We start from the raw sequence: 12,833 nt of genomic DNA on the forward strand, positions 1-12,833 counted from the left end.
AATTATGATTTGTTTTAAAATATCTTAAAATATTTAATAATAACTTTATGAAAATTATTTAAATGGAAGCATACATAAGCTATTGTACAGCAAAAACATTGTAAAAAAAAAATTCTACCAAGGGGTCCTTAGCCTGACCTTTGTCCCTTCGCTGACCTTATCATAGAGATTCCCCTGATTCCTCTTGTCGTCCTCATCGCTGCTGTCCTCAGCCGGCGGGTTCTCACGCTTCATGTCATCACCCAGGTAGTGCTCAAACACACTTGAGAAGGCGATAGCTGAGAGCATGCACACCACTGGGGTGAGCGTCAGCATCAGACGCACCATCACACCGGCAAAGTACACCGCGCTGATGGCGTACAGAGCCACTAGAGGGCAAGAGGGAAAACATTTACGATTCCAGCACACAATGTGGCACTGCAGTAGAGAATGAATGGTAATGAACTGCAGTGTAGTGTTTATAGTTCTGTACTGGATAAAGACTCCAGAGAGAAATTTAAAACACACAGAAGTGGGCCTTTAAACATGTAGCACACGTTGCCTGTTCACGTTCCCTTGTTTGTTTTCCACTGAAAGATTCCAGAAACGCCATGACAGCCATTAAAAAAAACAACAACAACAAAAAAACACTTCTGGGGACTGGGACTAATTCAATGCATTCTGTTCTCAACAAATGAAAATACTCATAGCAGACATCAAAACAGAACAGGACACAGTCTCTACAACTTAAAATTGTTCAGAATAAACCGCCTGCTGGCAGAAATAAGCTCAAGGATGTTTAGTGGCACTTCTAGAAGATCAAAATTAAGATCTTACAGAAAAGCAAGGGACATTTCAACAATATACCCTGACAACATTTCATATATTTTGAATTCAATGGATAAATATTTTTAGATGAATACTTTATAAACTATGGCTTAAGATGATTCCAAAGTAACTTGTATGAAAATGACAAAGACATCAGCTTAAAGTTTCACCAATGTTTAAATGCCATTTCATTAGAGACGAAAACATAAAATCAAACGTCATCTGCAAACATATAATCAGGACTTCATATTTCTAAACCATTTTTGTAATGACTTTAAATGACGAACTGAACTGAATGAAGAAACATTGTCTGGTAATATCAAGGATGTTAGACGTGCTCACCAAAGACTCGCTCATCGTTAATGTTCTTGATGCAGAACCAGAGGCCTGCTGGGAAGGTGCAGACCAGGATGTGCAGGTCAAAGAAGAAGGAGACCCAGGTGGTGGGCTGGTGCTCTGACACAGAGGCGATGATGGGGATGTGGATCTTCGCGTATCTGAGCATAACAGGCAAATGGGCTTTGTTAACATACTGTGTAAAATGATGCAAATAAAATTAACTAGTATTAACTACTGGCAAGCTACACTAACAACTACAGTCTAATACGATGCCTATAGCTATTTGGCTAGTACTTTACATGAACTAAACCAACACGGCCTAAGTGACATCAGACAACAGATAAGTCATTTCAGAGGAAGAATGCACTTTTGATGAAAGATTAGGACGACAAGAATCAACCATTATAAATTCCAATTTCATACTGACTTTAAAACCAGTCTAAAATGTTTCGGAAGAGTTCAATTAGATTGTCAGTTGAGTGCAAAGTGTCCACAAAATCCACAACAAAACAACTCTGAAGAATAAAGCCTACATTATATCAGCGAAGCACATCTCCAATGGCAAACAAAAAGCCTTTCACTCCCTTAGGATCAATAAGTGAAACAACGTCAAGACTTCGACAAAAACTGCACGGTTTCTGAACAGGGGTCGTTTGTTGAGGAGTTGTGCTGCTGCTCGCCCTCTCAGTTTTGCTGCATTACTGTGCTCAGTTTTGGTGACTATCAGTGTTGTGATCATTATCTGGCGACCTGACCTTCCGTATCTGTGCGGACTGCGCACAGCGAGAGCTCGACAGGACTGTGGGTCTCCCTGCAGAGCTGCTGCATTGAGGGAATTACACATTTATGAATTTATGATGGGCGAACAAGAAGAAATTGGCAAAAAGTCAAGGGTTTATGGCTGAGAGACGTACAAACACTGCAGTACCTGTAGGGCTGCCACAAAAATTTAATTAATTGAAATTACAATACAAGGCCTATCAGTAACAACAGCATGTCCTGTTAAGTGTGTCTGATCCACAGCTGCATGATTTCGTTCCCGTCTGTTCATGGTGGTGCTAGGGCTGCACGATTAATCGTAAAAAAAAAAAAAAAATCTCATTTCATACATATATGCGATCTCGTCTAAATGATGGTGATTCACTTGCATGTTTTTCCCTGCATTCACATGTTGGAGAACTGAGCATGTGCGATTACCTGCGTCTGTCCTTCTTCAGGTCAACTCATTAATATTAGTGAAAAAAACATCAGTTGTCAGAAGATGAAAGCGATATATTTGTCGTAGTATCTTTCAACGTCTAAGGGGATTTGATTTGCATCATTGCTGTTCAGTGCACTGAATCAGTGCCATAGATCTCTATGAAGTGAAATATCAGCTTCAGCGTTACTAAGGTGATGTGTTGCTGGTTGCTCAAAGTTAAATTAATTTCAACACCTTTTTAATACATGAATGAATCCACGCTTTAAGTGTATTCATTGAGAATGGGTTAATGATGACTCATTCATAAAGACAGTCCCTTGCCGCCACCTATTGGTGAAACAATGTAACTGCACTGACTGACAGCCTTCACCTATGAATTACAATTTTGTTCAGTTTAACATCAAGTTTTGTATGCTCTTTAATAAGCCAGAGTATCCTAATATAGATAATGTTTTGCGAAAGCTCAGTTTTTAAAGGCCTATCAAAATGTTCATTGTAAAAATCTGTTGTTTGTTTTGTTTTGCTTATTTCTCAATTAAAACATTAAATAATACGAGGAAGGCAACATCTGTTGTATTATTTTATTTGCAAAAAAGGTGAACAGTGACAGTCAACAGACTTCTATACTTCTATATACTTATTCTATACACTTCTATAAAACCTAAATGATCGGGATTGGCCAATCAATGTTATTTTTTTTTATATTTATTATTGTTTACATTCTATTATTTATGTTCAACAGCTTACAGCTTTTAAGTTATTCACTTTGAGGTGTCTAAAATGAGGAAAAGAGACTATTTATTGTTACTTTTAAGTCCAGCATTATAATAATGGAAAGACCCATTTAACTTGAGTACAATAAATGTTTTGGTTGAAAAATAATGAGAATCATATGTGAGAATCGTGATTTCAATACCCATGGAGAAAAATCGTAATTCACATTTTAGCAAGAATCATGCAGCCCTAGTAGGTGCACAGAATTGAGTCCTGAAAAGTTTGCGCTAAATGTCACACAAGCCGCTTTCACCATACTTGGTGTAACACCTTATATACACTACAAGTGAGTGATGTGACAAAACTAGAAGGTTTGGTGAGAGCTTGCACTGAACTGCAGAGCTCAAACACTTGCAATGACAGCCGGAATGCAATGAGATGGGAATGTACAAGCATTGTTGCAGTGGTAGCTTCATGTGTATATTATCTTTAAAACTAGTAGCTTTTCATGCTGCTAAGAGAGCCAATGTGCAATAAATTACTTCAGAAACATTTCAGTATTTCAGCAGCCTACATAAAGAATATAACATACTGTCTACTCGAAATAAGTCGCTTCACATAAATCAAGTCTGTTGAGGAATTGTTCTGGCCAGATTTCAATACAAAATCAATAGAAAAGTTATTTCTTGTGTATATGAAGTAGAGGTGCACTGACTGATTGGCTACCGATCACTATTGGCCGATAATCACTTAGGGAAGTTTGATCGGCAGGCTCTATAAAGGCTGATCTCATGCTGATGACAGATTAAAGATGTGTGTCTGCCATGAGAGGTTTGGCATGACATGCAGCGGCACCATCTCAATCTTTTTCCGGCATGGGTAAAATAAATATAATGCTGAAGGTAAGGTACAATTCATATTTCTTTATCAAAGAACTTGCAAAGTAATTTGAAAACTTTCTGTGAGAAGTAATTTCACAAACAGCGTGACTGTGTGAGTAATCAGAACACACTCTCTCTCCCTCTCATTTCAGCAGATATTGCTTTCTGTTATCCTGATTGGAGCACCCTTAATATGAAGCCTGTTTTAGGACCGTTAAGCCTTTTTAAATGTTTTTTTGCATTGTGACGAGTTTCAGGAAAATTAAGCACATTTCTTCTCCAATATCTCATTTTCAAAATTAAAAATGCAAAATAAATAAATAAAAGAAAAAAATAATTTAATTATACTTTGCAGTATCTGTTGTGTTGTTAAACAATTATTTATGCTAAACGAGATTCAATATTTAATAATAATAAAACACTGTATTGCAATAATGAGAATCATCAGTGAAAAAAAAAAAGTGATAATTTTTTTTTACAAAAAATAAATTATTTTACCATTCTGGGGTGAAATATGATCCATTCTATATTAAATTTGTGTGTGATGTTTACCTCACATTTTGAATTATATAATACTAAACATTAATAGATTTTTCTCACAGAAAGTCTGCTACAATGTGACAGTCAACTAAAACATTTTGTTTTTGTAAAATAATATTAAGTAAAACTGAATAAAATGAATGACAATGACAAAAATTACATTATAGTTAAAGATTACTAAATAAATATTTAGTGAGATTCAACTAAAGTCAATTGAATAAAAAAAATAAGAAAAGTGTGGTGTATTTATTTTATGACTGTGGAGTGATATATGACCGAGACATTTTTTGACTGACTCTGTGAAATTTCTATTAATGTGTGATTACAATATCAAAGAACAACAATTACAATTTGTCATAATGGCACAGCAATACTTGTTTGTGCACTAGAAGTGGGGTTTCATTGGCAGCGTGAATGAATATCACCTGAAGGCAGCTATTCAGACACAATTTAAGCCAATACAAAAGACTGCTTACAGACATAAATCATGCTACATGCTTGAGTCCATGACAAAATCAGGTCTTTTGTTGTCAAGCCATTTATCGGGGTGTGCTAATGAGCTATTAGCGACTTACTCATACGACCGAACACCAAACAAAACAAAAAAAAACTATATGCAATGTAAACTGTACGGCATACTTACCCTGTGTCCCAGAGAGAGTAAAAACGCCCACTCCAAGGAGCAATGTACCCTGAAAGCACATTAACACAACAGAGTGATTAGACGCTAACGCGCACACAAACCACCCGACCATTACTGACTCAAGAGCACTTTCAAGCAGCTTCTGAGGCACTGACGAGCTTGGACTATGTCCAGTGAACCATAATACCACACATATAGCCGGCAACGTTTTCAATTAATCTACACTACAATACTGTGCTCGGTTTGAAAAGCAGTGTGGTGAGCAGAGGGGAGTTCTTAATGTGATCTCAGAGATTAATGAAAGCCCCGGGTGCAACGGGAACACAAGCAAATCACCCTGACTCCATATATACTAGAAGAGGTGCGGTGTTAAGAGGCTGAGGTCATAGGGTCACGCTGTGTTCAGGTGAGAAGGCAGAGAATTGGATGTGATGGTGTGGATGTGTTATTCTTTCTTACTGAAAGATGTTTGGTTTGGATGATTTAGTCAAGGGCAAAATATAATTTAAGAATGTGCTCTTTGAATATCAAAACATAAAAAATAGAAAAAAAAAAAATTGTGCCATAGTTCATCAGCGTTGTGTCCTCTACGTGACAAGTAAACAGCAATGAAGCTTTTTAATATTACGCTGAGAAAAAAAAAACAGCTTTTTATTCTGCAAATCAGTCATGCAGGGCAACAATTTATTATGGTGCAATCTATTTACAGACAATCTTGTAAAATAGTGCAGCAATGAAAAAAAAGAAAAAAAAAACCTTCTAGTGACACTTTCGACCTTTCAATACAGAGTGGGGTAAGAAATGTCAGTGGCTAAAGTTGTGACACACCCTTGCATCATTTTTAGCATGAAACCATATATATATATATACACATATATATGATGGACATGAGACAAGTGATCTTGTTATGCTAAAAAAAAGTTAATGCATGTTGAAGTTAGATTTCTACATGGCAGGTAAATTAAACTGTCAAAGCAATATTTTTGGTTTATGCTTATTTTCTCAAAACATTTGTGGTTAGTCTTTTTTTTTTAAGTTACTCTTATTCAACAAGGATGCATTAACTTATCAAAAGTGACTAAAGACATTTATAACATTATAAAAATATTCTATTACAAATTTTTTTTTTTTTTTGAATGTTGCATTCATCAATAAATCCTTAAAATTTAGGTTGACAAAAAAATAAAAATAAAAAAAAAACATTTTTAAGATTGATAAGAACCGTTTCTTGAGCACCACATCAACATATTATAATGACTGACATTGAAGACTGGAGTAAAGGCTGTTAAAAATTTGCCTCTGTCACTGCAGGAATAAATTACATTTAGCATGTATTAAAATAGAAAACTCTTAATTTAAACTGTAATTATGACAGCATATGTTGGGAAAGCTGTATTTATTAAAAAAAAAAAAACTCAAAATTTAATGTTTGCATGCTATAGATGCCACCTTGTAATTTCAGACAATAGCAAACATGAAATTTAATTAATAAGTAATATTCATTTTTTTTTCAAATTAAATGTATTTGTTTAATCAGTTGTCTTTTTGCACTCACCTGTGTAAGTCAGGTAAATAACAGTAAGGAAAACCACCCCTGCAGCCAGAGAAACGCCCAGAAAGAACAATGTCTGGAACTCCTGCCTGGTCAGTCTGTCCTTCAGATACTGCAGAAAGGCGTAAGCCTGAAGCAGTGCAAATACACCTGCAAACACACAAATGCACCATTAACCCACATACTACGATTTTTCAAAAAAAAATTAAACGGTCATGAATTCCTGGTGCTAATCTAAAGTCATGTAAATCATCGCTCTCATGACCCGAGTTTATGGAGTGGAGTTGAGAGAGATGATCTGAGATCAGTGTAAGAGAGCAACAGTTGAAAATGAATGGAGGCAAACCAGTCTTACCTGCAGCAGCCATGTGTTCGCTCGTCCTGATGGGCTGGAAGCCAACAAAAGGGATCTGCATGGACAGCACCAAGCCCACTATATAAAAGGTGCTGTAGGCTGAGATAAAGAGAAACAGGCAAAGAAATTGAGATTTATCTGAAGCAAAGATGCTTACCAGAACTATCAAACTTAGTGTACCCAGATGGTCACTGTGATAGCGTCTCTATAAAAAAAAGAAAAGAAAAAAAAGCCTCTTATGTGAGCACTTAAAGGGATGGTTTACCCAAAATAACGATGTTAATATTGTCTCATGGCAATTACGTTCAACCCCGTATGACTTCAGTGGAACATAAAAGGAGTAATTCCCAAGAAAATGTCCTAGTTGCAGTTTTCCATGGAACTACAATTAATGCTGACAGACTGTCACAAAAAAAAGTACACAAAAGCACCATAAAAGTATCCTGAAAGTGTTCTGACTTGTGCACTTTATTTCCAAATTTTCTAAAGACTTGAAAACGTTGTGACTTATGTGTTCTGCACATAAAGCTATCCTATGGCTTCAGCAGACTACTACAGAGCATTAGTCAGCTTTTATTGTGCTTTTTCATTTGTTTGAATGCTATAGTCCACATTTACTGAAACTCCATGGAAAAGAGCGACCATCAAAATTCTTCAAAATATCTTTTTTTGCATGTTCCACAGAAACAAGTCATGCAGGTCTGGAACAACATAATGTTGAGTAAATCAGTAAATGTATTTTCATTTTTGAGAAAACTGCCCCTTATCCCTGTGATGAACTGCTTATGAACCGCTAGTGTAAGTCACTTACAATGAAAAAAATCATCTGCTAATCGACAAATGTAAACGTATCATTCAAAAGAGTAAGAAAAATGTTTTTTCCCCTTTCTTTTGAAAAGAAACTCATTATTTTTTATTCAGCAAGTGTGCATTAAATTGGTCCAAGGAGACGGAAAAACATATTTACAATGTTATTAAAGATTTCTATTTAAATAAATACGATTTTAAACTGACTCTTCATAAAAGAATCATGAAAGAAAGTGACCATGGTTTCCACAAAAATATTTCCACTGCTCTGTACCACTTTGCACTCTCCTGCTGCAAATGCTTCAAAATCTGCACTGAGGCACTCTTAATATTGTTAGTTCCTTATAATTAATTGCCTGTGCATTTCTTCCCATTTGCAAATTGCTGTGGATAAAAGAGTAGGCTAAGTAAATGAATGAAAAAGGTCTCTTTAAAGCACCACCAACATTTGCAAAGTATGACTTGTTATCTGACATGAAGCTATTGAGTTCACTCCGGTTTTATTCTGGATATACATTTGTCCAATAGCAGCAGTGGTATGTGGGTCTGTCTGAAGCAGAATGGGGTTGTGAAGGGAGACAAGGGGCTTTGAATGTCCCTGAATGCAGTCTGGACTCCAGTCCTAGCAATGCGAGAGCAGTTGAGTAAATGAGTCGAACAACAAAAGACAAAAATTGTACTCAAAGATGTTCAGTATCTTATTTTGGATCAAGAAACACCCACTTAGAAAGAAAGAGGTTGTATAACACAACTAACAAGCAATTTGTATTTCACCTAGTTTCCTACCTGTCTTTCCTTATTAGCCAAAAAAGACAGAAACTGCACAATAAAGCAAAATGGAGAGAAAACACAGACACGCCAGTGACGGACAGCAATCATTCCTAGAAGAATGACAACCGTAACAGTCTGTCACTTGTGCGATACTTGATTGACAGATTTGTGAAGTGGACCCCTACCTGAGAGACAGGTGTTGACAGCTTGTCAGAAGAGGTCTGAAACACACTGGTGCGAGTGTGTACATGAGAGACGGCGATACAGCTGCGCAGTAGAGGAAACCGAAGCCACTTGTGACAGAACTGTATGAGCTGTCAGCCTTTGAGAAGCATCAATTAAGGGCCAAACCGGACCATCTTCACACTAAAATGTGATGCTCTAACAAGACAATACACACCTAGCCCTCCAGACACAACACCACACATAACATTTCCTCATCCGTGGACAGCTGATGGACTGTTTTGTAAAAGGAACTCTCAAAAGGAGTTGGAAAACAGCAGCGATTAAAAGTTTTATAAAGGGTTGATTTAACCGGTGATGAAATGTGCAAGGTCTGGAGTCACAAAAATGGCTTTCTGAACATCTAGTTCTGGTATTTCGCAAGAGTAGGGCCTTTCGCACCGCAGGAACCTTTTCATAGTACCAGAACTTATTGTGGAACCACCCACTTTTGGCCATTTTCGAACGCAGGAACTGGGTGCGATTTTAGTACCGGACTGCATTATTCGAGAACCGAATTAGCTCCTACTCCGGAGCAGGGTCTAACCAGCACAACTGGTACTACCCGTGACGTAAGTATACACTGATTGGCCAAACGTGTTCGAAAACGTCCTCACCCGCCATTATTTAAAGTGCCGTGTAACATACTGTAAACATTGTGTCAACTTAATTCGCAAGTATGACAAACAGTGATATATATATACGGACGCTGAAGTGCAGGCACTTGTAGCGAATGTAGCACTGCAAGTTGTTGTTGAAGATTCTTAGTCCTCCTTTCCGTTCTTTCAATCGCTTCATGTATACATCGACATTCCATGTCCATTATTGTGAAACCCCCAAGACACAACAAAAACACATCTCCGATCACAGCGTCCTCCATCCTCCTGTTGTTAACGCTGTTTTTCTTTGTTAACGTTGTTGAAAGCCATCGCTATCGACTGGCTTACGTCACGTCCTAGTACACACTCTCGGTGTGAATGCCACCCTTTAAATGGCACTGGGAAACAGTTCTCGCAAAATCGTCCCAGTACTTTAGTAATGTACATTTAGTTCTTGAACTAAAGCAGTGCGAAAGGCCCTAATGACTACCTGAAAGTGGAACTACATGCTTAAAGAGAACTTTTCCTTTTGCATTGGCACCTACAATGGAACCCTGTGGTGACACAATCTAGTTGTATCATTTCTGTGCACCACACAATAGAAGCAACAACAAAGGAAGACACCAGGATTGGAGCTGTGCTTTTGTTACTCTTTGGATACTTTGTTGGTTTTATGATGTTAACATGAGGGATGGAAGGGCGAAATGCGAATCTGAGACAACAGAAAGAACAAAAAATATTTTGACAACTCCAAATCTCTCTGGATCTCGTCAATGCGAGTTTCAGGAACTTCTGACAAGTTGGACTACTTCTGAAGCTCCTGAAACACACATTACTTCCTGCAGTAGGAAAGCAGCTAAATTCTCACAGATCCACAGTATATGGCTAAAATCTGGTCTACATCACAGCTTATTCTGGCCAAGAATCACCTAATTAGACAGGAGAAGTTTATCAGACAGCATGTTAAAACAAAAACTGAAGATGGGTGCATTACATGAACTTGAGGGACAGGTTTATCGTAAATGAAAGACCACCATGATATATTAGCTATATAAAAGTCCTGGGTCTCTGTGAATGACTGCACAGTAAATCTGTGAGAAATTAGTAGACTAAACAGTTTTATTTTGATGTAATGAGTACAGACTCTCTCACAAAAACCAAACTAGAATTTGTCCCTTTTACTTTAATACGCTACATTACCCTTGACAAGCTGGCAGTCAGAAAAAAATCTTTTTGGAAAATAAATACTTTTATTCAGAAAGGATGCATTAAACAGAGTACAGACATTTACATCATTCTAAAACACGTCAGTTTCAATGAAACAACATTCTTTGAACTTTCCATTCAAAGAATCCAAAAAAAAAGTATCATGGTTTCCACAAAAATATTAAGCTGCTTAACTGTTTGTACATTGATGTGCAAGAAATGTTTCTTGATCACCAAATTAGCATTTAAGAAAGATTTCTGAAGGATCATGTGCCCCCGAAGACTCGGAAAAAAGGGGCTGCGGGCAAACCAACTTTGGCAACCTTCGAAAATCAAGTATCAACTAGCCAATCAGTTCGGACATGATGATGATTTCCAGACGGTTCATGTCATTTTTGTGGGCTAGATATACATTAAACAGTCATTAAACAAACTGTTAGCGTGATGTCTGAAGCTACCAAAGCAGACGTCACTCTAAGAGGAACACAAGGTGAAACAGAAACACAATAACCAGATCCCACTGGTTTTACTCCATTCTCCATCCATCTCTAAACATGACTGCTGTTCTTTGTCCAAGCCCCGGCCCCATAAACCGAGAGCAGTGCTACTTAATCTAATCACTATGATCTATTAGGAGAGGTGGCAGTGATACTCCATGTGGAGTTGGGCCATGGCAAATATGTAGTGGGACCTGCGGCAAGTGCAAGAACTTTCCAGAACGGAGATGAACTGAGCTAATACCCAGCATTCATCAGTAGCGCATTTTGCACCAGATGCTGCGGCAGACTGGGAGGGGCTTATAAAGATTTAAACTAAATTAGCCCAGTGGCACAAGGCCCCATTCTTTTATCAGAGTGCTCACAAAAACCTCACAAAAACACTGCACCATTAATTATTCATCCACCTAAAACCTGGCGGAAGCCATCAAAGATCAACAAAATTACTCCAAAAATTACTCTTTGCTCTTGAAGGAAAATAACTGTTGTCTTAGCTTATGCCATCTCATTCTTGCTAGCAGAGGTCCTAATTGACACAGTTAGCATGTTGTTTTGGCATTCAAGACCGTGAATTTGGATTCAAAGGCTTTTTCCATGACATAAAGATCCATGTATCCTCAGATCAGCACTGCTTATGTGATTGATTGTGAAAGGCAAGAGTGAAGTGGGTGGAAAAAATGTGCCATTAAACATCAACGTCAACTTTAAATTCTGCTGTCAATGTAGAGAGAGACTTGTGCTGTCAACCATGACTGCACAAGCATCTCTGTGTGTCCAAATCAAAACGCAAGTGGGAAAAAGCAGGTTCATGCTTCATTATTGTATGGGAGAACCAGCACTACGTGGCGTGATTGTGTGGGCGGTGATGTGTGCACTTCATACAAAACCCAGAGATGCTCATACAAACATACACACAACACAGGTGACTCACCGATGTACAGCCTCCTGCTGAAGCGCTGCATAAGGAGCAGCGCAAAAACATGCAGAGGAATCAGGTTGATGATGAAGACATATCCTCCCCACGCAGACACCTGCAACACAAAACACATGTCATGTTACACACAATAAAACAGCATACTGCAAAATTTTGCTTCATGATACTGCATCAGGATTCTCACTTTAGGAATCATTAGTTTTAGGTAGGTAGCTAATACTTATTAATTATAATGCAATTATTTCAGGGGATCAGGTTACAACAAAAACAAAAAAGTTCTTCATGGTGTCTTGTGTGTTTATGTTGTGTATATTAATCTTCATAATATATTAAGTTATTCACATTGTGAAGAATACAACAGTAAAAAAAAAAAACATTGCAAACATACATTGACTGCTTTAGTTTGCTTACACACTACGACACTTTGACAGAGTGTTTGACAGGAACGAATGTGTAGGCTCATTTATGGCATGGAAAAAGGCCGTTCTAAATTTAAATATAGCAGAAATACAGCAAACTGTACTGTAGACATTTGTGGTATCCCTCTCATCTTGACAGCGCATTTATATCAATGGATTTGCATAGTTATCGGACACAACTTTCTTTCTCTAACACCCATATGCAATATACGCATATATACACCACTGTTTTGAAAAACCACACACTAAAGGTAAAGAAACGCAGTGTGTCGTGACCAAGTTATATAATATCGCCCAGGTCTCTGCTGGCTCTCACCCTTATGATACACCACATTTACCAGAAAAC

At 37.6% G+C, this 12,833-nt stretch overlaps 1 protein-coding gene across 1 annotated transcript in view; it reads right to left on the bottom strand.

Annotated features, from left to right (window-relative positions):
- Positions 1–12,833, bottom strand: part of LOC109110318 (dolichyl-diphosphooligosaccharide--protein glycosyltransferase subunit STT3B) — a 49,430-nt gene that overhangs the window by 5,948 nt on the left and 30,649 nt on the right. The window contains exons 5-10 of the mRNA XM_042772951.1: positions 12,066–12,165; positions 7,033–7,131; positions 6,681–6,827; positions 5,126–5,174; positions 1,150–1,304; positions 157–368 (exon numbers count right to left, since the gene is read on the bottom strand). Of these exons, the coding sequence (XP_042628885.1) occupies positions 157–368; positions 1,150–1,304; positions 5,126–5,174; positions 6,681–6,827; positions 7,033–7,131; positions 12,066–12,165 (762 nt within the window). The remainder of the gene's footprint in view (positions 1–156; positions 369–1,149; positions 1,305–5,125; positions 5,175–6,680; positions 6,828–7,032; positions 7,132–12,065; positions 12,166–12,833) is intronic.

Source organism: Cyprinus carpio, chromosome A16 (assembly GCF_018340385.1).
Source record: "Cyprinus carpio isolate SPL01 chromosome A16, ASM1834038v1, whole genome shotgun sequence".
NCBI classification, from domain to species: domain Eukaryota; kingdom Metazoa; phylum Chordata; class Actinopteri; order Cypriniformes; family Cyprinidae; genus Cyprinus; species Cyprinus carpio.